The sequence below is a fragment of the Pygocentrus nattereri genome, chromosome 13 (assembly GCF_015220715.1).
Source record: "Pygocentrus nattereri isolate fPygNat1 chromosome 13, fPygNat1.pri, whole genome shotgun sequence".
Lineage (NCBI taxonomy): Eukaryota > Metazoa > Chordata > Actinopteri > Characiformes > Serrasalmidae > Pygocentrus > Pygocentrus nattereri.
In genome coordinates, this window is record NC_051223.1 from 30,219,835 (window position 1) to 30,247,445 (window position 27,611).

General features: G+C 39.5%; 1 protein-coding gene across 3 annotated transcripts in view; it reads left to right on the forward strand.

The window, feature by feature from the left end:
* The window catches only part of afap1 (actin filament associated protein 1), an 83,048-nt gene that overhangs the window by 27,560 nt on the left and 27,877 nt on the right, over nucleotides 1–27,611 (forward strand). For 2 of the 3 annotated variants that reach the window (XM_017701990.2, XM_017702002.2), the window contains exons 1-3: nucleotides 1,744–2,145; nucleotides 13,475–13,603; nucleotides 14,704–14,786. In XM_017701990.2, the coding sequence (XP_017557479.1) occupies nucleotides 2,112–2,145; nucleotides 13,475–13,603; nucleotides 14,704–14,786 (246 nt within the window). In that variant the 5' untranslated portion in view covers nucleotides 1,744–2,111. Of the gene's footprint in view, nucleotides 1–1,743; nucleotides 2,146–13,474; nucleotides 13,604–14,703; nucleotides 14,787–27,611 lie in introns of those variants that run through there. The other variant, XM_017701998.2, reaches the window with a different exon arrangement.

The window sequence follows — 27,611 nt, forward strand, 5'->3', positions numbered from 1 at the left end:
CCCTGGAGAGGAACCAAGACCCTGAAGGGGAACCCATCCTCCTCTTATCAACCCCATATAACAATACAATAACACAATCTTAGGGCGATTTAAATAAAGCAAGCTTCTTACCACAGAACCACTCTTGGCTGGATATTTTTGGGTGATGAACCACTTTGAACCTAGCAGTGACACTGATGTGTGTAAAAACTCCAGTAACGCTGCTGTGTCTGACACACTCGCAAAGACACACTGCCATGTCTGAGTCACCGTTGAGAATGATCCATCATATCTGGTCATTGGCAGACCTGAGGTCAAAAACTGACCAATGCTGAATACAGTTGAAGGAAGCTGACAAAATGGTACAACAGATGGCCCTCAGCTTATATATGTACACATTGATAGCAGAGCTAAAATGTTTGTGGAGCTCAAAATGTGAGCGATGAATGAAGGTACAAGACAGGTGTTTCTAATAAAGCAGATGATGAGTGCATGTTACTTCAGATTAAATAAGTGAATGAATCATAAGAGAAGAATTATTAGAGCTCCATCACTGATTATAATCACATGACATTAGGGCACACTATGTAACCTTATCACAGTTAGAAATGAACTACATATCCTAGGTGCAATGAGCTGTGAGATCTCGGTTTACACTCAGGCATTTATTTTTGAACCATATCTGCCTTGGCTAAGGCTTTGTTCTGTTTGTTCTCTCACTCTGAATTTGAGTCAAGTTCCTTAGAATTCCTAGAACTGTGCGGTTTACTGCTGTTAATGAGCACCAGCACACTTTATTTGCTTTGCAGCAGGCTATCAGCTGTGTAGTTTGAAGTTATTTTAATGAATTAACAGTTTTTGCTGTTTAAATATAAGCAGTATTATAAACCACTAGCTGTATTGTATGAACTATCAGATAAACAGTACTGAAAGTAAAAACAGTACATTATCTCATGAGAGACAAGCTCCACTCCACTTCAGATCCACAGGTGTTTCTGTCCATTCTTAAACTGTGAGAAGACAATTAAGCACTATGAGTGTGAAAGAATGTGTAGCTGTCCAGAAGCTGTTACTGAGAAAAAGAAAATAAACCTAAAAAAGGAATGAAGAAAATTTGCAAATTAAACAAAGAAGTTGCTGGTGTTCACAGAACAATGGGCTGACCACCCGCGTCCAGAATGAATGGGTTTGGGATCACTTGGATTGAGGGAAGCAGAAAATTAACCCAACGTCTAAGACTGAACTTTGGAGATGAAAGTGAACAAAGGTATCCTTGCAGTTTGAAAAGTTCAAAGCTAATCTTCCCAAAAAGAATGGAAACAATTGTAAAGATAAAAGACAAACACACTAAATATTGGAAATTTTGATATGAACTTTGATATGTTGAAATGATATGATATGATTAAACAATCACCATTGTAGCAGGAGCTTAAGTAAATGCAGAGTGGTCACTAACCTTGTACTTGTAATGTAATAACTTTTTAACTACTAACTTGCACTTACATGTAATAAGCTACATGTAGCTTTCTTTAAAAGCACTTAACAATTTAAATACCATCTTACTGGTTCTGACGTTGTATATCACCCCTGCTTTCCTTTAATTTTCCCAATCAGTCAGGCCATTTTTGTCTTGATAAGATACAAAGACAAGCACACTCACACAGCATCTGGAACATGAGTAGAGCGGCTGCAGGGCGGAGAAAAGAAAGGGGGAGGGGGGAGGTCTCACTTTTCATACAGCAGTGCCTACATAACGAGCCGAGGGGAAGAAAGTGAGAGACTTTGCTGAACTCTCATTGCAGTCTGCGCTGTAAAGAAGGTCAGATCAGTTGGCAGAGCATCAGAATCGAGAAAGCCTGCAAACACCAGCAAACAAACATCCACTGTGTTTGAGCAACAGGCTTGAAGTGGAAGGAAGAAAAGAAAGAGAGGGAGAAGTAGGAGGAGGAGGAGACAGATCCAGGGAAAAGGCTTTTTAGAGGAAACGGACGCAGAGGTTTGCTGGTCCACAGAGTGCAGCGAGTGTGTAGAGAGACACATACAGACGTGGCTGTGCTGCCTGCTGCTGGTGGGATTTTAATGAAGCTCGGCAGCAGTGGGCCACACCACTATTAGATGCTTTTGCCTTCAACATGCGGAGTGACCCTATTTTGTTCGCCTCGAGGGGTGAGTGTCCATCAGCCTCAAAACCTTCAAAATTAAATACTTTGTAGTGAATGACTGTGAATTACAATATGTACCCAAGGCCAAGTTTGCATGGGTTGGCCTATAACGTGTCAGGCATCCGTTGACTTGAAGCGTAAGCTGCATATGGTTCTGATTTGGCTAAGTGGGCTCTGGAGTGTGCACTGCTTCAAAATAATCTACACTTACTTGTAGGTGCTGTTTCTGCTGTATAGACCTAGTACTCTGTGTTTTATTACCCAAATGCACTGCAAAATGCTTGGTTCTTTTGAAGGAATTGTGCTACAAATGTTTCCTAAAATTCTTTCCCTGCTGTTTCTGAGGAAATGGAGAGCCGGTGAGTGTCCACTTCATGAGTCAGACTTTCTCTTGCGTTTCTCATCCAGTGCTCACAATGGTTCAGTTCATTGTAACTCCTCTTATGGGAAGGACAGGAAATTGTGAAATGAAGACATACACATTCAAAGCAGGCGATCAGTTATCCTCTACTGGAAGTCCTGACTTGATTGCTTTTCCGTTTTGCCTGTAACGGTTGATACAAGAACACTGTCCTTTGAGTAAATAACAGAGTTTCGTTTGGAGCTTGTTGCATAGACAGACTAGTAGAAGAGTGTTTACAAGACATCAGTGGCTATTATCATTGTTAGTATGGACTTTGCTATTGAGTAACATTACATCAGCACCAAAGGCGCATGGATTAGTCTATTCGTTAAACAAGCATAATTTTTTGTTTACATTTTTCATTAGAGTACCGGTAGAAATCTCTACAAACCTCTATCCCCCTTATGGCATTATAATAGTACATACTTGATGAAAGTAACCGTTACCTACAGACAGGATGCTGCTGATTGGTGGGCTGCTGGACAGCTGCATGGTGTCACATAACCGGCTTGTACGTGACGGCCCTGTGCATGGTCAGATATGACAGACCCCCTTTGTGCACGGGGCTGTAGCACAGAGCAGGGCAGAAATGTGGTCTGCTGCACAGGGCAAGTGTGATTATAAGATCAAAAAAAGCTTGTTTGTAGTGTGCTGTAACTGCAGCTACTTAGCCCTTTCAATGGCCAGGACCATCCCAAGGCTGACTATTCAGCAACTACAGTGCAAATTGTTATTCTTAAGTAACAGAAGTAGGTAATAAGTCTGAGGATGTAGTAAAACTGGGATTTTAGGAGGATGAAATGAAAAGGGTGTCCTGCTGGGGCTGGTGGAGTTTTAGTCTTTGCTTTGAATTTGGTTGGTGTGGTGTTGTGGTAACACCTCTGCTTTCTTTGCCGTAGACTGGGGTTCAAACCCCCACCTACACTATTCTGCCGAATGCCATAAACGTAAATGAATCTTTCTTAGCATTTGTGTAATTCACTAAAATATCCTAAATGTGTTTGTTTTAAAACAGAAATAGAGCATCAACAGGAAATCAAATCATTTTAATTGTCCTCACTGTGATGTGACACTTTGTGTAGAAATGGTCCAGCACCTGTGTTATATTTTCTTGTTGTGGTTTAAAAATAGCCTTAGCTAGAGGTGTTTCTTCTCTCTTGCTGTAATAAGAAGTCTGTCTGTAAGTGTCTGGATGGATTTATCCCTGTGCTGCTTTGACCTTGTGTTAGGCACTAATGGTGGTTAATGTGTTTATTGGCATTCATTACCCTCACTCTCTGTGTTATCATCCTGGTCGGACGTGGTGTCACTTGGCACTCCATTAGTGTGTGTGATGTGGGTGCTGCTCCGTTAACCCATTTGGCTTTGTTTTAGGGGCTCCCCTTTCTGACAGACTTCCCCCAGTGATGGCTTTTTAAAAGCTTTCACATGCCAAAAAAATCCCCAAAGAAACCCCCTTTAACCCCCTCTCCTTCCGCTGATGTCTGGCCCAAAAAAGAAGAGAGGAGAAAGGAAAAAGAAAACAGACTCTGTTTAACTTTGGTTCTCTCTTCCATCTCTCTGTTGAGTTTTTGGCTTGAGTCTTTCTTCCTCTCTTTCTTTGTTTCTTTCTGTCTTTCTTTCTCTCTCTCGATCTCTCTCTTCATTTCTCTCTTCTCTTTCTACCTCTCTCCTTCTCTTTCTGTTTCTCTTTCCTTTTCTGTTCCATCCCCTCTGTTTCTGCTTTCTCTCGTGCACTCTTTCATTACCTTTCTTTCATTCTCTCTTTCTCTGTTCCCTTTCTCTCTTTCTTTATTTGTCTCTCTTCCATGCTCTCCCTACTCCTTACTACTCTTCCTATCTCCTGTCATCTTTCTCTCTGTGTTGTTTTTCTCTCTTTCTCTGTTGTTCCTCTCTCTATCTATTTCTCTCTCTTGTTTTTCTCTCCCTCTGTCAGTTGCTACTGTAAACACTTGCTGGAGAGCAAGTGTTTCTCATATATTTGCTAATCAACGGAAAGTAGAGAAGAATTGAGGTCAGCTAAACAACTTCAGTAGACTAACTCTGTTATGTGCTGTGAACTATAAACCTTATGTTTCGTCTGGCTATAAACAAGCCTAGAGGTCAGTTGAGTGTACCTACAGGGATATACTATGTAATAATATAGCATGTGATCAGTGTGTTTTATGATTTGAAGCCTAATGTGCTGCATTTACATGTTTTTGTTTTTTGTAATGTTTTGCTGGTGTAAGTGGGGTTATTGAGGGGTAGACTTCCTGGGGAGCCTTAATGGGCCTAATTATTCTATAAGAGGATCAGATAAAGTCAAGGGTAGCAGGACTGTCTAGAAGGAAGATTTCAGCTATTATCCAGAGATAATAGCCCTTTAAGCATTTATTTAACTTAAAGTTAGTAAACAGTACCGATTAGTGATTTACTGAGTGATTCAGTTATGATTCTTAATTAAATAATCCAGTGTGTTCTGAAATTTCAAACTTAACCACCATATGATTTGATTGTTTTGGTATGATTCAGAATATTTTTTAAAAATCACTCATGTGAGGAATACAGGTACTAACAATACACCAAATCTATTTGCACCTTTACATTTGAAAACATGTCAACATACATTTACTTTAGCTGAAGAAATGAATGCATGCTTACTGTAATATTATTATAATCAATTATAACCACATTTATAACTAGATATGATTTATCATATCTTTACTGATCCCTATATTAAAACCTTAAGTATTGGCAAACTAAAATGACCAGTTTTTAATTGAAGCTCACCATCTAAGCCAGCTACCATGCTCAAAATACTCACTCTACTACCCCACAGGAAGAAATACACCACTAACAATATCACATCATACAATTTGAGTATTCTGATATAATATTTATACTGATACCTACTGACGGCTATCGTCTATTCATAACATTCCTAAATCAGTGCAGTTGAATCACAGTTGAATCGCAGTTGAACCTTCACATGATGTATTACAAGATTTGGTGCATTTTTACATTATGAGTGAAGAAAACATTTCACCCATTGCTGTATATACACCAAATACTGTGTATACACCCAACATACTTAAACACAAATGTTGAGATTACACCAAACACACACACACTTCTCCTTGATTGTTTTAGTTGTTTATGACTCATAGTCCAGTGTATGCTTTTTGAGACAAAGAAAGGAGTGAGAAAGTGAGAGTGAGAGAAGTAGTAGTGCAGAGAGAGGCTGTTTATAAAGGCACCATGAAGTCTCCCAGCCACCCCAGAAGAAACATTCTAAAACCACTGCCTCCTCACCCCCAGCCCTCGACTCACTGTGGCCTATAGATTAGTGCTCTGTAATCACACACACACATATTTACGAACAGAGACCACTGTACAGATGCACAGTTATTCACATAGACCCTCTTATTGATGATCATTGGTCTGTTTGATGTATCTCTCTGCACATCTGGAGAATTACTGCAGTCCATCATTTGCAGAGGAATGGAGCATCTGCTGGGTATTTATAACTCTGCTCTGCTCTTTATGTTTACTGTGTCATTTAGCTGTCAGACTCATTCTGAGGTGCATTTCACAAATAGCCAAACACACACTCTCTCCTTCCACACCAACTAACATCTGTTGGGAAGAGGTACCTATACAGTACAGGTGCTAGACGCACATACGAGTGTTCCTGCTTGGTATGTTGTAACAACATTTAACTACAAAGCCTAAAGCACACGTGGTTTGCGTGGCACATTTGCTGTGTAACTGCTCATTAGGGGTGGAGAATATAGCAAGATTTGTCATTATTGTGATAAATTATGTCACATTACACTTAAAGGGCCCATATGTTACATTTTTATTGTGTTTTATTTTTTTTACATTCCACTCCACTCATGACATTTGTTTAGGTTTATGTGCTAAAATGTTTATTTTCCATCCCTTAAAATTCAACAGGCTGTTTTTGTTACTATGCCTTTAACAGATTTAATATAATGAGCTCTGTTTTGATTGGCCTGTATTCTTCCTCAAACACACTTTATGACTTCAGTATGAATGGGCGGGGCCAGACTGTGGTAGGCTGAATAGGCAGATATAAATGTGTTCTTGTGACATCACAGAAAGTTTTCATGTGTGAACTTTATGGACTGGGAGTGAACTAAACAGTTTGAAACTAACAGTGTTTGTCAAATCGCCCCTTCCGTTTGAGTAGTTAATGCTGGGAGATCATGTATTCTGAGTCATTCTGAGAATTCTGAGAATTTTCAGGAACTGGGGTGAAAAAATCTTATGTGTTTGTTGTGAAGTAGATATGAAGTGACTGGTAGAGTGCTGTCATCGCACTGGTATGTCCTGGTTTGTGGTGGTATATGGGTAGCCATGACGATGCCAGGCAGCGAAGCAGGCTAATTGTCCAAACCGCAACCCAGATTAACAAAGTCAGTTCCCTTCCCGGCAAAAAGGCAGAAAGCTCGTCTCTTGCTGCCAATACACCATCCGGTTTTCAGCACCTTGGATTTGGCATTGCAGCCCATATCCACTGATACTTTCTAAGCTTGGAGGTCCAGAATTGTGCAATTTGTGGAAAGCACATATAAACTAACCTCTCCGTGCCCTGTCAATGCATTCTTTAATAGAACCAGTTACAAAAGTGAAGTTAGACAACATTACAGAAGGCTGGCAATGATCCCACTCCCTATAATGAACTTAGGATGGAGTTTTGACTCACTGAGTTACATAACACTGAACTTTCAGTTTGTGAACTGGACTATATTGCAGCTAAATAAATTAGTCACTCTGGAAATGAAAAAAAACGTGCCAACATTAGCTTGATTACCTTAAAAAAGATGCGGTTTAAGATTTATGCAATAACTAATTAATAATCGACCTGGCGACCTGTCCAGTGTGTATCCTGCCTTCCGCCCGAAGACTGCTGGGATAGGCTCCAGCACCGCCCCGCGACCCTGACGGAGAAGCGGCTTATTGATGGATAACAAATTAATAATGTACTCCAGGTTTAGCTCTCTTAGACACAGTGCAGTTTTAAGGGATTAACATTAATGAATCTTTATTGTAGTTTTAATTTCTGTGCATTCATAAACCACTCATTCACTATCAAAGCTGTAACCTTTGGCACTGCAGTAGCATTCCTCTGAATAGCTGGTGTCTGAGTGCTGGATGAGTCTAAGCAAATTCTGAGGGTGACTGGAGCTCTGGCCTCTATCACAGCTGTCACTCTGTCAACATGAGCCGTGTGCACAGCCTCAACTATCATCAGACTTCAAAGAGAGGCCAGAGCACTGCCTAAACAGAGGGATTCCTTAAAGTGACAGTTCAGTGAAAAATCAGTTCTACACAGTTTTCTTACAAATGTCAGCCAAGACATGTTCGGTGTCTGAAGTTTATTTCTTTAGTTTTGCTCTGGAGCTATGAGGCTAATGGAGCTAACAAGTAAAGAAAGCTTATGCCCCAGTGATTAGCATCATGCAAACTGCATGCCAAATTCATTGCACACTTGCCAAATTGTTAAGTGCTTTAGTGTGATTTTTTACACTGAATGACACACCGTTATCTATAAAAGTGAACATTGCAACGTTATAGAAAGTAGTAGTAGCTGTTCTATGGCCTGAATTTATTTATATTTCTCTGTATCACTTCAACTGTCATGGTTCACTCCTGTAACTCATATAATTAGAAAATTACAAGTATTTCATGTGAATATGAAGAGAAAAAGATAACAGTAATAAGAATAATAAGAGGAGAAGAGGAAATAGAGGAAGAAGAGGAAGTAAAAGAAGAAGAGGAGGAAGAAGAAAAAGATCATTTTATTTTATTAAGGACCTTTTTTTAACAAGTTTACATATGAAAGAGAATTAAAGCAAAAAGACTGAAATAAAAGACAATAAAATCAATTAAAATACAACATAGAAAGCATCATACAAAAGCAAGGAAGTTAGGCAGACAGAGAGTAGGAGAGGAAGGATGGAGGTTGTTGGGGAAATAATCCTCCTACGTAAGCTTGGTGTGCATTTCTAAACACTTAAAGATGTCTGATTATATATGCACTGCACTATAAATCAGGCTGGACATATGGATCTGAACAGTTCATTACACAAGACTGCCCGAGCACAGAGCTCACAGTGTGGAGTCTCTGTGATCCACACAGACACATACACACACACACACACACGCACGCACACGCACACACCTACACACACTCACTGATGATAATGCATGTCGGTGAAGATTAGGGTTGTTTTGCCCTTCAGCTGCCTGGGTGGTATTAAACCACGACCGCACATGTGGGCACACAATCATTTTGGACAAGTACAGATCATCCACAACAGTCTTTTGCAAGGCTGGCAGTCTGGCAGTGGTGTTTTTACTGTGGGGATCCCCACATCTCGCGTGTTTGGAGATTGGAAACAGAAAACTTGTTCGAGTTTGCGGCAGCGCTCAGTGTTTAGACTGACTGTGTGTGGACTTTAAGCCTCAGCCTGCCAAACTGACTTTAGATTACATTAGACTGAAAAGTCATTGTTCTCCACAGAACAGCAAGGAGAGAGAGAGAGAGAGAGAGAGAGAGAGAGAGAGAGAGAGAGAGAGAGGAATGAGGGGAAAGAACATTTAGAGCCTACCAAATCAATCAGCATTCTTGGCTCAGTATTGTTCCATGTTAGGCACACTGCCAGTCGAAAGTTTGGGGACACACCGATTTTCGACACTTTTTTTAAAACAAATGAGTGTTTTCCTTCTCTGTCTGCAATAACATACTAAAGGCCTTTTTCTTATACAGTGTTCTCCTGAAATAAGTCATTGCCAATTACCTGCTTTCAAGCTGGGAGAGTAGAGGCTAGCACTGGCTTCACCGGTCTTTTCGAACTGCTGCTAGCATCTTTGGACACGTCAGTGCATACTGCTAATTCTGTTCCATTAGCTAACAGACGCCTGTGTTGGCTAACATCTTGGGTTGCCACATGTCCAGAATTTTCCTGAATTTTGGACTTTCGTCCAGCAAAAAAATGTATTCCATTCCTGGAGACAAAATGTCATGGAATCCAATTTCATATATTATTATTTCTTATCAGGTTTTTATCCAGTCAAGCCGTTTGTATACGAAGAATGGGCTTGATTAGCTAAGATTACCCTCAAAGTAAGAAAAGTTGTTTGAGAAATGTGCACCGTTGGTGACATTAAGGCACTAGGCTGCACTGAGAAGATTAGGTTGAAATGACATCTATCTACCTAGGACTACATTATTATTAGTATACATTACTAGTACATAATACATTATTAGTATCTGACTGATATAAGCAGAAAATGCTAGATTGATATCAGACAGTCTGTTATGTCAAAGACCACATGTTTGATCACCTTGTAATGTCAGCACTCATTACCACTCAAACCCTACAGCTGTTCAAACCAGCTTTCGTTTAAGATGTGCTTTTAGCAGTAGTTTGTAAATAAAACCTGCACGTCATGCCAAGGAAGACACATGGAGGTGAGGCTAGTGTTGCAAAATATACTCAAACTCTCAGCAAATAGCTGTTTTGTGTTAATGAAACTCTTACAATGATGTTTTCCTGCTTAATCTGAACAGTAACTGTGAAAGAGAAAATTCAGTTTCAAAAGCTGACAAGCTTTCACCAGACTGTTGAGTTATGTTTGTTAAAACAATCCTCAGATCTTTTTGGAGTACCTTTAAGACCCAAGATTAGTTGAGTACTAGCATTCCTCTGTCCTCCACACTACAGCCTCTGTGTTTGTAGCTCAGATGTGTAAATGCTTCTTTTATTGGACACACAGTAGTTACTCAGCTCCAGGCATGTCCGCTGCTCCTCTAAAGCCGGACTGTCTGTGTTTGGAAGCAGTGCAGACAATCTTTCGTCATTGGATCGTGTTGACACAATACTTCGTCAGGGCAGCAGAGTGTGTGTTGGCAGGCATGTGTGAGTGAGAGAGAGAATGGTTGTCTGATCGTTCGTGCAAGGCTGCTGTTTTTTTTTACCTTCTTCTTTGCCCCCTAGCATACTTTGAAGGTGGTCCTCATTTGTGCATGCCATTCACTCCCCACTTTTGCCGTGATTTGAATCGCTTGAATGGCTTTTAATGTGTATTTTCTTTCACGTTGTTTGGCCACCATCGCTGAAAGTGCTTCATAAACTGTGTAGTCAAACTACAGGCACATGATATGTATAATCCCAAGGGGTCCAAGCACTTTATTACAGAGAAACACATATGAGCTTGACATGTATGCCATTTATATAATTTGCTTTGTGTTTAAATTGTGCACATGTTATTTGATACTGCTTGGCACAGAGCACTGCTGTTTGTGTTATGTAATTGTATACAAATTGATTATACCACAGTTAACTTTAACCTCACAATGTGATTGGCTGAGATTGATTCTGTCAGTGTGAAGATCTTCTGATATTTGCACCCTGACCCCAATTGTACTATAATTTAGAAGCAGCTTCCAGTCATTGAGTAAATGTATAACATTTAATGGAACTACACAGTAGGAACTACCCTTGTTTATCATTGCATAAATAATGAACCCATCTAAATTATATTCATAAAGAGTCACTAGTACTAGTCAGAAAAGTTTAAAAAGGTGCCATCAAGAGACATTCAAAAGAGAATGAATCTGACACCAACCAAGCCTGAAATAGCTCACATTATGTGATGTGATGATGTGATAATAGCTGTGTTTTCCTTCCTGTGACGTATTTAAGTGTTTGAGTAGTTTGACCAAGAGGCCAAAGGTTTTTTCTCTGAGACCCACCAAATATTTTAAGAGGTGAAATAAAACATAAACCCATCAAGAAAAGTCTATAAGTCCTTTTTTAGCCCACTTTGTCTACTTAATCGCACACCATGATAACAGAATGAAACATGCATAAGCCTACACTATTACATACTTACTGTGTAATAGAGAAAAAATAGCATCACTTTTTTGTACTGTATTTAGATGTAGTCCATTACTTTCTTCCCTCCACTATGAAAGTATTAATACATTTAATAATGATTTAGTTGTTATTTAGTTACTCTGGTCTATGCTGTCAGCTGGATGAGCTCTCTGAGGCCCGAGAGGTAATATGATCATTGGTGTATCAACAGAAAATAGGGACATACGAAAGTATTTTGTTCATGTTTCAAGCTGCAGGTAGTTTGTGGCAAACAGCAAAAATAATCTCAAAGCAATGAGTTTGGAGAACACGTGTATCTTCTGTGATCATTTATTTGACACTCAATAACTTAAAATCTTGCTATGCATGGGACAAGTGGGTCACAAGTGAGTCAAAGCAAGTCCACACTGCTAACACAGAAGCAGCAGTATGGTGCAAAAGTAGAGCGCTTCCCAGTTCCAATCTAAAACATGATTCTTACTCAGATTTGGTGGATAAACAAAACAAGATACATATACATTATTTATACATATGGCATACCATTATATGCTCAATATTTGCTGGCCAAAATTAAACATTTATAATTTTTCAATGCATATAACCATCTCTGTCCTAGATGCCCAGCTTATGTAATAAATAAACATCAGTGCATTGATCCCACATCTATATTATTAATCCAAACTTAAATAATGTCAGTGTCAGAGCAATGCCTTGTATCTCCATTTTTCTATTTTCTATTACTGAAAAAATCCATCTGCTATTTACAATGTGTAAACACTTTATATGATGAATGGACCAACAGAAATGGTTCAAAATTGGTTGGAAAAATATTGTAACATTGACATAGATTAAAATTTGTGATTTTAGGGATACAATGTTTTGTTGCAGTGATGATATATACCTGAAGTGCATTTATTTAGGCCATGCCTAAGTACATCTTGTTCAGTCATCTTAGAATCAGACATTCTGATGGTACTTTAAAAAAGGGAACTGGGAAACTCCACATTACCTCATATGACAGCTAATCACATTTCTTCTTCTCTTTGGTTGGCAGAGTTTTACAGTCTTACACAGCCACTGTAATCAGTCTTGACATTTTTTAGCCATACAAGGTCTGTATTTCACCACTATGACACACTCAATTTGCTATGTTACACTTCATTTCATGGCACACTTTAATCAGTGAGCGCTATTCCCTGTGTTACATCAAGTATCAGCCCTGCAGGCCCTGCTGGTGCTCTTAGACTTATGTAAAGCCTCAGCTATGTGTTTGCATCGGCCCAGGTCCACTGCTGCAGTTTTATGGAGCGCTCCATTTCCAGAGCTGCAATTCACTTTTGATAGCTGTTGCTTTCCTCAGGTACACTGCCAGAAGATGCTCATAATTTACTGCCTTCACAGGATACCTGCCAATGTCTCAGGGCAGAATGAGCAAAAAGGAGCACAGCCTCAGTTTATAGCCGAGAAGAGAAGGAGGGCATGCATGAATGTTATTATGACCAATGTGTCCACATACTTTATTATATTGTTTCTAACTTTCCAAAATCAGAGCAGTTAATGTCACTACACTTTTACACTCCTATTAGCTTACTTTTGCAGTTTAGGTTACATGGTTTCTTGTCATTTGTACAGGGAGATTCACTCGAAAGAGGCCCTGAATATTCTGTTGTAACTCCCGATAGGATGAAGCAGTCTGAAACAAGACATATGCCACATGCCTTGATGTGCTGCTCAATATTGTACACCACCTTCCTGAGGAGAAAGGTACGGGGGTACATACCCAGAAATTGCAAACGGGGGTTAAACGTCGCATCGGCTTTCCGGCGCCTACTTCATCGCTCCGACGCAGGGGCAGTTTGTTTAAAGCTCCATATACTGAGTGGATAAGAGTACATTGCGTGTTGTTTCATTCAGATTGCTTCATCCTAGCAAAAGTTATTACAGAATATTCAGGGCCTCTTTGAAGAGAATCTCCCTGTAGATTCTACTGTTTTGTGTATGATTGTCTCATTCTCTACTGTGTGTGTTGTTTTCTGCAGCGATGGAAGAGTTGGTGGCAGAGCTGCGGGTCTTTTTGGAGCTGTTGGACAGGGAGTATTTGAGCGCAGCAGTGAGAGAGAAGAAACAGCAGATCTCCAACATTCTACACAGAGTCCTGTCTGCTAAAGGTCACTACCTATCATGAATGAAGAATGCTTCTACTGCTGCCTTCATGTGCTCCTCTTATGGTCCTATTTCCAATTTGCATGATGTCATAATTATGCAGTCGAAAGTGTGAAGAGTATCAGGAAGGCATTGTGCATGTTTAGGAAAGCTTACTTTAAATACTTATGTTAGCTAATTAGCTAGCCTGATCTATTTTGTCATCTTCCTTACATTTATCCCATTATAAAATTGTACATAGTTTAAGAACTTATAGCGCATGTCTTTAGTTACAGATGTAAAGGTAGCAAATGTCTAAGGTATAATTTTTCACTGTTAAAAGTGAATTGCATTTTGAAAAATACTTCAAAAGGAATTTAACTATCAACCACTGAATCCATGCTTTCCTCCAACACAGTAGAAGGGTAAAAGTTGTTACCAAGTTGGAGCATCCACTTGTAATTACGACTTGAAGGAATGTTTGTGTTTTACTGTAAATCTAATAGCATGTGATGGCAGCATTATCACCCGACTCGACGTATTAGCTTAGACATTTCCTCTGATCCATTCATCTTTATTCGTTGCCTTTTCCTTTACATTCTCACTTGAGGTCAAACTACTTAGCATACTGAATTCACTACTGGACAACTTTCCTCCCATTCCCTCATCCAACCACACTGTTCTATACTTGTAGCTCTTCAGTACTTCATGCTTTTAGACTGCTCCTTTCATGAGTCATATTGAAGTCCATTTAACTCAATTCATCTAAACCATAGAACAAAGGAAATTCCTTCCCCAGTAGGTAGTGCCATCTATTGGATGATAAATATCTTCTTAGCACATTAATTGCCATGCTATAAATGTACTTTGAAGACCACTTGGACATTCTTCTAAAGGAAATACTTTGGTGTCTGAAAGCTTATTACACCTACACCTCTATTCTAGTCAGCCTGGTCATTTTAGAAAATTGTTAAAAAAATGTAATTACAGTCAACTAATTAAGTGTCAAGGCTGACAGGGAGCATGTCATTAAAGTGCTGAATTTCCTTTAATCCACATATCACATGGCACTTTTAACTTGTTTCTGTGCTGAAGGTCCTCTTACTCTCTGGGTTGTCTGTTTCAGAGCCATCCTATAAGGCAGAGATCCACAGCTCACTTCCTGCACCCCCCCAGATGCCCCTTCCAGAGATCCCCCATCCATGGCTGGTAAGTCTTTAGTTCACAGATTGAGATCACATGATCATGATGTCTGACACTGAAAGCCTGAGACTAGACTTGTGAAATGTGGCTGTGCTGTAAGAGGTTACACATATAGTTTGTGGCTTCAGTTTATAATTTATCACACAACTATCTCCCTTTTTCCCTTTTTTAGGAATTTTGAAAGGTCAAAAATTGCAATATACTTTCTTTAGAGTAGCTAAATAACATTGAGTTTGCAGTTCAAAATGTTATGCTACTTCATTACATTTAATAAATATAAAAATATTATATTTTAACCCCTTAAAATCCCAGGCTTATGGGATAACAAAGCTTATTGCTCAGTAACTACACAGGCTACAGTCTAACTGAGTTCGTCTTAAGGCTATGAAGTGGGTAGCAAAATGTTGGGCCTGCTGGTGAACCCTGGCCTTTGAAGGGATTAACAGTGTGACCAGTGACACACATACAAAATAAATGTCATTTATGAGTAACACACTTAAAGTATTTTAACCAAAAATTGAATCTCTCATTAGGTTGAAAAGCATTTTGATCTGTAAAACTTGTCCAATCTGGCAGCAGCTGCTATGAAAGAACATTTCTGTGGGTAGAACAAGCATACACTCTTAAAAAAGATACTTACATGGTTCTTGTCATGGTGAAATAGTTCTACAGATTGATGAAGAATATGTTGTGAATGGTTCTATACAGAACCTTTTTGAGAATGATCCTATGTAGCACCAAAAAGTGTTCTTTTATTGTTACAATGTCAGGCTTAGAATAGAAGAACCCTATACAACACATTCTCCATCAGTCTGAAGAGCCATTTCACCATGCAAAGAACCATTTAGTAAAATGGGTCTATACAGAACTCATGGTTCTAAATAGAACCATTGCCTTTACAAAAGAACCACTGAAGAACCATCCTTTTATGTGCAAGTCAATTAAGTTGGTGTTGTACATGTTCAGAGATTCTCTGAGGGAGTAAAAGGAAATGAAGAAAGTGCATTTCCAAGCTGCCTGAAAAGCAAAACGTACAGTTTTACAGTTTTTAATCCACAAGTGTTTTGCATAAAAGCCTGTACAAGTTCCACAACAGATGGACTGTGAGGGTTACAGACTGAACCTGTAGTTGACCATGTGCAGTGATGCTGTTGCTTGAGGGGGGATTTTATGGTCCCTGTAAAACAGCAGCAGGAAGTGTTTGCATGAGTTTCCTCTGTGTCATGTGAGCTCTTATTCACCAACACATGACCCTGATGTGGTGTCGCCTGTCAAACATGAAACAAATTAAGCCATGTATGCACATATGTATGAGGTGTTTCAATGTGATCGTGACATTGCACTCCAATGTCTCCAATGTAGTAGCTGTTATATGGACCCCTATGACCATAACACACACATCCCCACAGTCACACACACTCTTCCAAACATTACTTTGTGATATAAACAAAATAAAATCCAATGTGCATTCAGCACTTTGTTACTGTTTCTAGCATAATAGTATATAATTAGAAACATCCTGTGTTGTCCTGCTCATCCACGCCTGACCCCAGTGTGAGTTGTGAGCAAGTGTGTGTAACGGCTGCTGTTTTTGGAAGGGGGGCAGGGGGCCTGGATAGGACGTGGGGACAGTTGGAGAGAGGGATAGACTATTTCCTTCATAGAAGCAACTGTCTGTCCTTACAGTCCCAGGCCTGACCTCTGAAGGAACTGCCAAACCTGGCCAGGCAGAGAAAAGAAAAAAATGAAGTTCTTTGCATTTTTCTGTACCTTTAAATTACATGGTTCAGTTTCTCTCTCTCTGTCTCTCTGTGAGCTCAAATTTAGTGCTGAGTGAATGAGCTAGGTTTATAAACTCGCTTTCATCTTCCTGCTGCTGCCAAACCAAAGCCTGCTGCTACAGTTAGGCTGTGTGTGTTTGTGTGTTTTCCTACATTTCAGGACAAAAAAGTTGTTTTGTTTGTTTGTTTATTTGTTTGTTTGTTTTAAACTGAAATAACAATGCAAGGTTAACCTTATTGTTAGCTGTAGAAAAATTTTTTGTACATATGTATATACATACATATATAGTTATGCTTATGTAATACATATGGGGGATTATTATTATCACAACATATAGTTAGTTACAAAATTACATATATACAGTATAATATGTTACACTTACTTAGCAATAAAAAAACAAAATCTCCAGAATATTAATTTTACAGGAGAAGCAGGAAAACACAAAATGTTCTTAAGATGTATATATATATATATATATATATATATATATATATATATATATATATATATATATATATATATATATTACATATGGGACATGACCCCAAATCCTGAAAACGTGTAAGAACAAGTGTGTTCGTGTGTGTCTGTATGTGTGTGTGTGTGTGTGTGTGTGTGTGTGTGTGTGTGTGTGTGGGTGTGTGTGTGTGTGTGTGTGTGTGTGTGTGTGTGTGTGCGTGCATGTGTTTGGCCAGAACCTTCTCTGGCCTTCAGGAGTTGAGTGGTCAAAGCCACAGAAGGAGAAGCTAGAGAGGAATAGAGGGTAGAAAGGAGAGAGAGAAAGAAGGGCAGTGAGTGTGGGTGGGGAAACAGGGCCATGGATAGGACAGCAGACGCCACGCTATGAGGAGGGAAGAATCATGTCTGGTGCGTGTGTGTGCGTATTGAACTAAACTCTCTCTGGCTGTGGGTTGTATTAAAGTTTGGCAGCTGCTGCAGCTCATACTCTGTAATGACCCCAGAGGTAGAATGTTTGCGTTCCTGTCCGTGCGCTGGCGGCTAAATGCAGGTTTGCTCTTCACAAAACCTTCTGTCTGTCTCAGTTTAGGTTATAGGAAAGACCAAAGAGCTTATCCAACCAACAAACACTAGCTCTCTAACGTTGGCAGTGGTTTTAGAATGTTTAGAAAGAGGAACAGATAGATCAAATGAATGGTGAGGGATCATTCTAGAACAGCGTGATTAGGAGAGAACACTGAAGAACTATGTGAATAGGAGGAAACATTCTAGAACAGTGGGAACGGGGAGAACTTTCTAAAATAGTGGGGATGGGGAGAACATTCTAGAGTGGTGCTAGTGGGGAGGAGGTTTTAAAGCAGTGTGAAAAAGAGAAAATTCTAGAACAGTCTGAATATGTAAATCATTCTAAAACAATCTGAATGAGAGAAAACATTCTAGAACAATGTAAAGGGGAAACATTGTAGAACAGTGTGAATAAGAGATCAAATTCTAGAGTAGCGTGAATGAGGTAGAACATTCTAGAGCAGTATGAATGAGAAATGTTCTACAGCATAAATGAAGGAAAACATTGTACAAGAGTGTAAATGAGGAGCATTCTGGAAAAGTGTGAAAGGAGAAAACATTCTAGAACAGTAGCAATCTGAGAGAACATTCTGCCACAGTATGAATGAGGGGACAGCATTCTAGAACAATGTGAATGGGAGTATTTTAAAACAACATGAATGGTGAAAAAAATATAGAACAGTGGTAATAGGTAAGAATGAAGAGAGAATGGGAACAATGTGAAAGGGGAATGCATTCAGGGACTGTGAGGACGAGATAAAAACATTACAGAACAGTGAATGAGCAGGACTATTCTAACATAGTGTGAATGGGGAGAATGTCTTGGTGTCTCACAACAAGCACACAGTTATAACAGACCCACCAAACATTTGGTTTGTTGTGTTTGCTAATGTGAATTTTGGGTTTGCTGGTATTTGTTGGTGTTTGCTGGTGTTTGTTTGGGTTAGTTGGCTTTTGTTGTGATGTATTGGGGTTTTTCTCTGTTCTTTGATGTTTGCTGATGTTTTTAGTGTTTGCTGGTGTTTGGGCCTGTTGGTGTTTGTTGGTGTTTGTTGAGATTTGTTAGTATTTGTTGGTATTTGATGATGTTTCTTGGTGTGTACTGATATTTCTTGATGTTTGCTGGTGTTTATTGATTCTTATTGGTGCTTGCTGGTGTTTGTTGGGACTTTTTGGTGTGTTGGCATTTGTTAATGTTTGGTGTTGTTTGTTGATTCTTCTTAGTGGTTGCTGGTATTTGTTTGTGTTTCCTGGAGTTTCTTAGTGTTTGATCATGTTCCTTAGTGTTTGTTGGTATTTGTTAGTATTGTTGTTTGCTGGTCTTTGTTGGTGTTTGCTGGTCTTTGTTCATACTTGCTGGTGCATGTGGAGTTTGTGTTTGCTAGAGATGGTATGTGTCGGTGTTTGTTGATGTTTTCTGGTGTTTGCAGGGTGAATGTGCTCTGGCCATAATGCGCAGACACACACACACACACACACACACACACACACACACACACACACACACACACACACACACACACACACACACACACTAATAACATGGTGTGCTAATGTTCAGACAGTGAAAATGACACACAGGGTGAGAATGATGAGAAAGCAGCAGACAGAGAGAGTGTGAGAACACCAATTTTGTTATTATTAGCTTAACCTACTTCTGTTCTCTCTGGCTTAAGCATTGCTGACTTTTACAGGAAGAGCAAAAAAGCTCAGCCAAACTGAAACAGCCAACTTGAAAAAAGGGAATAAGAAAACAGACAGCCAAGAGATTCTTAGAAATCCGTAATATCTTTAAAAGTTACAGGTCTGTCTATGATCTTTATGTCAGACTGTAAGCTTGACAGCTTGATCTGTGTTGTACACCTCTTGTGATCGACACCACAAATATCATGAAGAAAAAAGGTGACTGGTTGGATCTGCCATTGTTAGTCCCTGATTGATGGAAGAGCTCTTTATGTGATTTAAAATCCTGTTATTTGAAATGCTGACCTTAACCTGCCCTGGATTTTCTGTAGTGTTGTAGCCCAGTTAAATGTGATCCACTATCATGAGTCAGAAAATCCAGGGTTAGATCAAACTAAGTTTAAAGCTGGCTAAGCAAGTAGTCCCGCTTTGAGAGATGGACCCCTGGTCACCCCTAGACCATTGTTTCTGTCTCTTTCTGTATGTGTGTGAGTGTGTAAGAGAATATGGGGCAGCCATAGCAGACCCTGCAGAGATGCTAATGACTTCCATCTGTGTTGACGTTGGCTTCTGCACCCACCCCCCCACCCCTCACATCAGATCCCTACACACACACACACACACACACACACACACACACGCAAGCGCACTTCTAGAGACAAACACACACTCCCAAGTATTCACCCACAAACCTAAATGGGTCTTACTTTTACAAAAATTATACACAATCTCTCTCTCTCTCTCTCTCTCTCTCTCTCTCTGTCTCTCTCTCTCTCTCTCTCTCTGTCTCTCTCTCTCTCTCTGTCTCTCTCTCTCTGTCTCTCTCTCTCTGTCTCTCTCTCTCTCTGTCTTTCTCTCTCCCCACCTCTGCTCTCTTTCTCTTCCTCTTTTCCTCTGTCTCTCCTTTTCTCTCCCTTTCTCTATTCTTCTGCCTTTTGTTAATTTTTCTCTTTTCTTTCTTAAAATGAGCAGTTAGAAAACAGCTTCTTTTCCACACAAGCAGCAGATTTTACAGCTTCTATGGCTCCATATATGTGTTTGTATGCTAGAAGTGGAAATGCAGTACAGTACTTTACATTAGTACATTTTCAGTGCACTGTGTATAGGTGTATTAGTAGTGCTGAGTGTAAGACTCATATGACCCTGAGTTTTGCTGAAGTCGGGCCTGTTTCTGTCCTCCCTTTTATGGAGGCCTGACCGCAGTCTGGAATGTAATGACCTAATCCCTCATTGTGTCATGGACAAAAGGAGGAAAATGGATTATGATTCATGCACAACAATACACTTCTCACTGTTGCTATGGAGACACCAGCATCTTTTTTATGTGCTACAGCAAAAGAGTTTATGTGGCCATATGACAGAGAGAAATCTTTCTGGAAATCTTCAAAACTGTAAAAACTAAAACTGTAGGAGTGGACAGTGCTACAACACATATGGAAAACATATTTCCATGCACATGTGCACATGCATGCTGTGCACATACAGTCACACTTACACAATACTAGAGAACTCTTAGCATGGTGTCATTAAGCTGGGCTGATTAATGCATGTGTGCAATTGTGCTCCTGTTTATATATTAATATTGTGTTATGACATTATGTTAATATTCATTTTTTTAAAATGGGTCTTGGAATTCCCCATACATGCTTTGAATGGAATAGAGTTAATAGTTAATTTGCAAAACCACACAAATTCAACCAGTTCTCACATTTTTGCATGGGCTTGCAATTTTAAACAGTCACAGCATTGTTCACCCATTATGTGAGATTTCATGCAGCAATAACGTGTTTCAAAAAAATTGCAAGACTTTGCGTGACTGTGATGGATATTTGAATCTGTGTGAATTCGTAATTGAATCATCTGAGTTAAGGTCAGTTCACCTCAAATATGTTATTTCAGATGACAAAAATGAAATTTTAAAATTTTTAATTTTCATTATTTTGTTTGCAAGCTATGTCTGCATGTTTGCACTTTGTACTGTTTTGTTCCATGTTGCACCTTGTTCCTGGAGGATAATTTCCCTAATTTCACTTTTTTCATAGATGGAATGACAATAAAAGCCTCTTGACTTGACTTGAATTTGATTTTATCATCAAATTTACACATCAAGTCAGATGCTTTTTAATATACCCAAAAATAATAAAAAAATAGGATACATTTAGACAAATGAACAAACAATAACAGCTATAAACTGTTGTTGTATTAGGATCTCATTGTCATTTCCCAGCTTTTCAGCTATAGTCCACCACATTTTTATAGTTGTAGTTTATTGTTGTGAGGAGGCCTTTCAAGTTTTCAAGTATACAACAGTGGTTGTCAGATATGTTGACATAATCTGGAATTATTTTCACTATTCTTTGTACTAGTAATGCACAACATTGTTCCTCAAGAAGACGACCACAAAAGTAAGAAAAAAAACTCCTCTGTGCTGCATCTAAAAGCGTTCATTTTCAAGAGGTGTGTTTATACTCAGCAGCTTTGGCTGCATCAAATCTGCCCAATCAGCTCTGATATTTTCAATTTGACCTTTGGTTTGATGTCAAATACAGCCACATTCAAAAGTTTGAACACTCATATTTTGTAATTTTTACATTCACTACAGAAGGGGTGTCCATTTTCTGGCTTCAGGGTCAAATGTGGTTTGAGGATTGTTTTTAATTGACCCTCTGGCCTACATGTTGCAATTGTTCCTCACATTCAATGGAGGCAGCAGTACTGTAAACTAAGCATGAACCTGAATATAAATTTATTGAATGACATCATGTCTTGACTACACTCAAACAGTGCATCTCTTTCAAGACTGATGGAGTATTTTTTCGCCAAGAGCCGTAACAAATTTATGCCTCATATGTCAAGAGACTACAGTGAACTTAATATTAAAATATATTATGAAACTAAGCATGGACATTACAATCATTTTTTTCTTTTTTTCTGTTGAAAACAAACACAAGAAATATCTTTAGTGTATCACTAAGACAAAAGAATTGGCCTTGCCATTCCAGTCAGAGGAGGATTCATGTAATTTATGTAGGAATATTCCTGCAAGTCAAACCAAATAGTGCATAAAAAAATCACTCATTAGAAAACAAATTTCGTAGAGAGCCATCAGGCTCTTATCAGGTGATTTACATCTAAACCTGCACTATGGCCATATTTATTTAATTGGACAGCTTGGATTTGTTTTGTATACTTTTTTTTCTACTTTTGTCTATTTGATTTCTGGAAAAATCTGAATGTACATATTTCTTTTATTAAAATCTATTGTGGTGATAAAACACAATGCATAACGTATCATACCATGAATCGTTACTCCTCCTAGTGAGTATGCGTGTATGAATGCAGGTTGAATGCACATACTGGACAGAGGAAATCTGGACGTCTAGACAGTGTGATTGATTGAGTGTGAGAATGAGTATGTTTTCCTGGCTCCAAGCACTGGAGCAGTCCCAGTACAATAGGTCTGACCCAGTCTGGTCCAGATGCTTGTGCTTGTGTTAACACCTATATGTGCACACGCACACACACATACACATACACTACTTATTTGAGTAGCCCAGTGTGTTGTAAGGTGATAAGACTGAAGGAAAGAATAAAATGAGAGCAGGCGAAAGGTAGAGTGATGAGGAGAGAAAGAGAGGAGGATGTAAAAAAAAGTAGAAGAAAGAGAAGGGCAGCCAGAATAAGTGGGTGTGTGTGTGCTCTTGTGTTTTGTCTAGGTGGATGAAGGTATGTTTTGCTATGTGCAGGCATGCATTATGTTGAATTACAGCCCAGCCCTAAAGCCTAAAGTGGAAATATGCCTAAAAATACTTGAGTTCCTCAGGTCTGGAACGCTGCTTCAGCAAGGCACAACCTTCTCCAGATTTAAGCCTGGAATTCTCTGTTCCCCTCAGGCTTAAACACCCCAATGAACCAAGGCCATAACCGGCAGCTTTCCAGTCCTACCTTGGTTTTGTGGTTTGAGAGGATGTCCTGGCCCTGTTGAGCCCAGTGTGGAACTGATAAAACAGGGTTTATGTTTCTGGGGGGAACTGCAACAGGGTGGACATTGACAGAGAGCCTATCAGACAAGCAGGGCTTTGCCTGACCTCATCACTTTTCCACATTTTCACAGCTGCTCAAATACTTTCTGTGTTATTAAAATGCGCTTGTTGCCAGGCCTTGTAAACCCTTTTGACCCTAGGCTTTTTATTCAGTTATTAACCTGTTATTAAGGAATGGTTCAGTGCAAACTCTAATTTGCACAGTCCCCCCTTTTATCCGAACATCAGCCAAGACATGTTTGGTGTCCAAAGTTTGCTTCTTTCATCCAAAAAGTTTTTTGCTGACATAGACATCCATTATCTTTTAGCTACATTAGGCTTGTAAGTCCAGTGCAAACATACCAGGCATGTCTTTCCCGTTCAAGCAAGCAAGCAAGCAAGCAAGCAAGCAAAGTTTATTTATATAGCGCTTTTTACAACAGGTGTTGTCACAAAGCAGCTTTACAGAACAATCAGTATTACAGAGAGAAGAGAAAAGAAGAAAGAAAATCCGGGTCCGAGCCCCCATGAGCAAGCCAGCGGCGACGGTGGCAAGGAAAAACTCCCTAAAAGAGGAAGAAACCTTGAGAGGAACCAAGACTCAGAAGGGGAACCCATCCTCCTATGGCCGACACCGGATAGCAAACATTATTAGTATGAAGTATTATAGTAAAGTGGGAAAAGAAAGATCTGACGGTGAGGACTGCACAGCGCTGTACAGCAAGAAGCTCAGTGGTGGTCAAACCGGTCCAGAAGGCTGGTGAGCAGCGGCACCAATCAAGGCAGTAGAGGCAACAGCATCAGGCGCACAGGATGGGCAGCTGATCAGCTCGGCAGAGAAAGGAGAAGAAAAAACAGAGTTAGTACTGTAAAGAGTGGCTGACCACAGATTACAGTAAAACAGAGCAGTGTAGACTCCAGCAGGTCTAGACCTGACAGGGAAGACTAGTCACCAAATGCTTGACTGTACAAATAAGTTTTTAGCCTAGACTTAAAGATTGGGGCTGTGTCTGATTCCCGAACATTAGCAGGAAGATTATTCCAGAGCTGGGGGGCTTTGTATGAGAAAGCTCTCCCCCCTGATGTAGCTTTATTAATTCTAGGTACCAGTAGTAAGCCAGCACCTTGTGATCTAAGTAGGCGTGATGGTTCATAGTGGGAGAGGAGCTCACTCAGGTACTGAGGGGCGAGCCCATTTAGAGCTTTATAAGTCAGTAATAGGATTTTATAATCAATGCGAAATTTAACTGGTAACCAGTGCAGGGCTGATAAAACTGGACTAATATGGTCAAACTTCCTAGTTCTTGTGAGGACTCTGGATTCAACTACCTTTGGGCTAAGGGGAAATTTGTGTAAATTTGTTTTCTCTGTGAACGTTCCTTTAAATCTTACTCATTACTTACACTATATGGACAAAAGTATTGGGACACCACTCTTAATTGTTAAGTTCAGGTGTTTCAGCCACACTCATTGCTAACAGCTGGGTAAAATTAAGCACATAGCCTTGCAGTCTTGATGGACAAGCACTGGAAGTAGAATGTGTCGTACTGATGAGCTCAGTGACTTTAAACATGGCACTATCATAGGATGCCACCTTCGCCACAAGACAGTTTGTAATTTCTGTCCTGCTAGATCTGCCACAATCAAATGTTATTGTGAAATAGAAGCATCTTGGAGCAACTACAGCTCAACCATGAAGCAGTAAGCCATGCAAACTCAGAGTGAGGCCACCGAGTGCAGAAGTGCAGGGTACCTATCTGCTGTTGAATCACTCACTAACAAGTTGCAAATTGTCTTTGGAAGCAACATCAGCAAAATAACTGCATATTAGGAGCTTCAGAAAATGAGTTTCCAGGGCAGAGCAGCTACACACAAGCCTAAGATCAAAATGCACAATTCCAATCGTGACAAGATGGACTAATGTAAAGCAAACCATCACTGGACTCTGGAGCAGTGGAAATGCATTCTGTGAGGTGACAAATCACGCTTCTCTATGTTTGATGGACAGTTTTGGCGAATGCCAGGAGAATGTTATCTGCCTGATTGCGTTGTGCCACCTGTAAAGTTTGGTGGAGTTGGGATAATACTATGGAGTTGGTTTTAGGGGTTGGCCTAGGCCCCTTAGTTCCAGTAAAGGGAAATTTTAATGCTTAAGCAGACCAAGACACTTTAGACGATTGTACGCATCCAACTTTGTGGGAAAGGGTTGGAGAAGGCACTTTTCTGTTCCAGCATGATTGAGCCCCAGTGCACAAAGCAAGGTCCGTAAAGGCCTGGCTGGGTTAATTTGGTGTGGAAGAGCTTAAATGGTCCACACAGAGCCTTGACCTCAACCCCATCAAACACCTTTGGAACAAACTAAAATGGAGATTGCGAGCCGGGCCCTCTCATTCAACATCAGTGTCTGACCTCAAAAATGCTCTTCTGGATGAATGGTGCTTCTGTCTGTATACAATGAATGATCCAGAAACTAATGTGAAACTAATTTATGTAAGTTATGAATGAGAGAAACTGTAGTGTGGTCCTACATATATGTGCTTAGAGTTAAAGGGGTCAAAGTAAGAAGTGTTTTGGTGAAATTTAATCATAGGTTCCAGATTATGATAAGCCACTTACAGACATTTAGCTTGAGCCAGAAAACATCTGGATGTCCACTCCCATTCTCCATTCCAGAAATCTCCTGTATCTGCTTAGTATCGTAAACAAGTTGCCCTTCATTGCTGAGATTCTGCAGGTTAGCATGTGATTCATCAGGATTATCCATAACATTTGTTAAACATTGGAACTGTGGGCTTCCCTGTTTGGCATGTATGGCTTCAGGCTCTTGGTCTTTCTGCTGAGTCTTTGTTCTGGAGACTAATGAATTTGAAAAGATGAGTACAAGAGAGGACAGGAGAGGCCACTTTAGGATACATGTACGCCTACTTATTGAAACACACACACACACACACACACACACACACACACACACACACACACACTCACACACACACTCATTTAAAGAGTAGATGGGTAATTTTGTCCGGTCTGTTCTTCCTTCTTGTCTGTGAGAGCATCTGGCTTTCATCTAAAACTCAAGATTTACCTCAGCCTCAACCTGACCTCAACAGACTGGACCATTTAACACACACACACACACACACACACACACACACACACACACACACACACACACACACACACACACACACACACACACAAAACACTTCAAATTTTAACTAAAGTGTCTTTTTGGTGGAGTAATGCGTGCAGTGATTGTGATATGATGATATTATATTAATTAACAGATGACAGACTCCATAATAAATTGCAGTGCTCTGTATCCTCATGTACATGAAACCTTATCTTTCAAATTGCAAGTTCATTTTTGCTGTTAAATTGTTAAAAACTTTAGAAACGGCATTGCATGGTAAAAAAATTACAGTAAAGATTCTGTAATTCACTAAATAAAGGGTATAAGTGTAAAACTACAATAAACTAGACATTCAGTCAAAATCACAAAAAACTATAGTAATTAAGCTCAGTTCAGCTGATAGTATTTCATTGTTTTGAACTATTATGGTATGACTGTTGCACCCACACCAGGCCTCCTACTCACAAAGCCCAGGCAACTCTGATCCTGAATTTTGGAGGCTATATTTCACAGATACCATAACTACAGCACCCACAATACCAATGTAAATATTAATGTAAAATGTGAAACAATGCCCTTATTTTTCCCATTTTAATTCTGGCAGAGTTCATACTTATAGGAAGTTACTGTAAATTATACAGTAAACTGTTAAGAATAGACATTAGCTATGACATTAGAGTCAATGTGTCTAATAACTGCGCAGTTACATATTAGTAACATATGCAACAATAGTGCAGCTACTAGTAATGTCTTAAGCATTACAGATGGTTTACATAAGTTCATCTTATGTAAATATACATGTGTATCAACTTATTTTTTTAATAATGTAGATGCACAATTGTACATTGATAATGTAAACAGCATTCTCTTATGTAATTACACATGTAACAGGGTAATAAGAATAATTGTATTTGTTTGAACTGGTTGTGTCTGGTTTGTTTCTGATTGGTGTATAATTGCCTACATAAAAAGGATACTTACACTGCAGTGTTGATACACATGCGTATTTACATAAGCTGTACGACTGTAATTCACATGTATCAGTAAATAAAGCACCATTGGATACATTGTTGCTGTATGTGTTGTTAAGGTGTAACTAAACTGTCATTAGCGACACTTTCTACAAAGTGAGACTAAGCCTATTGCAGCTATAACATAGCTGAAACACAACTGTCTTATTTACTGCAT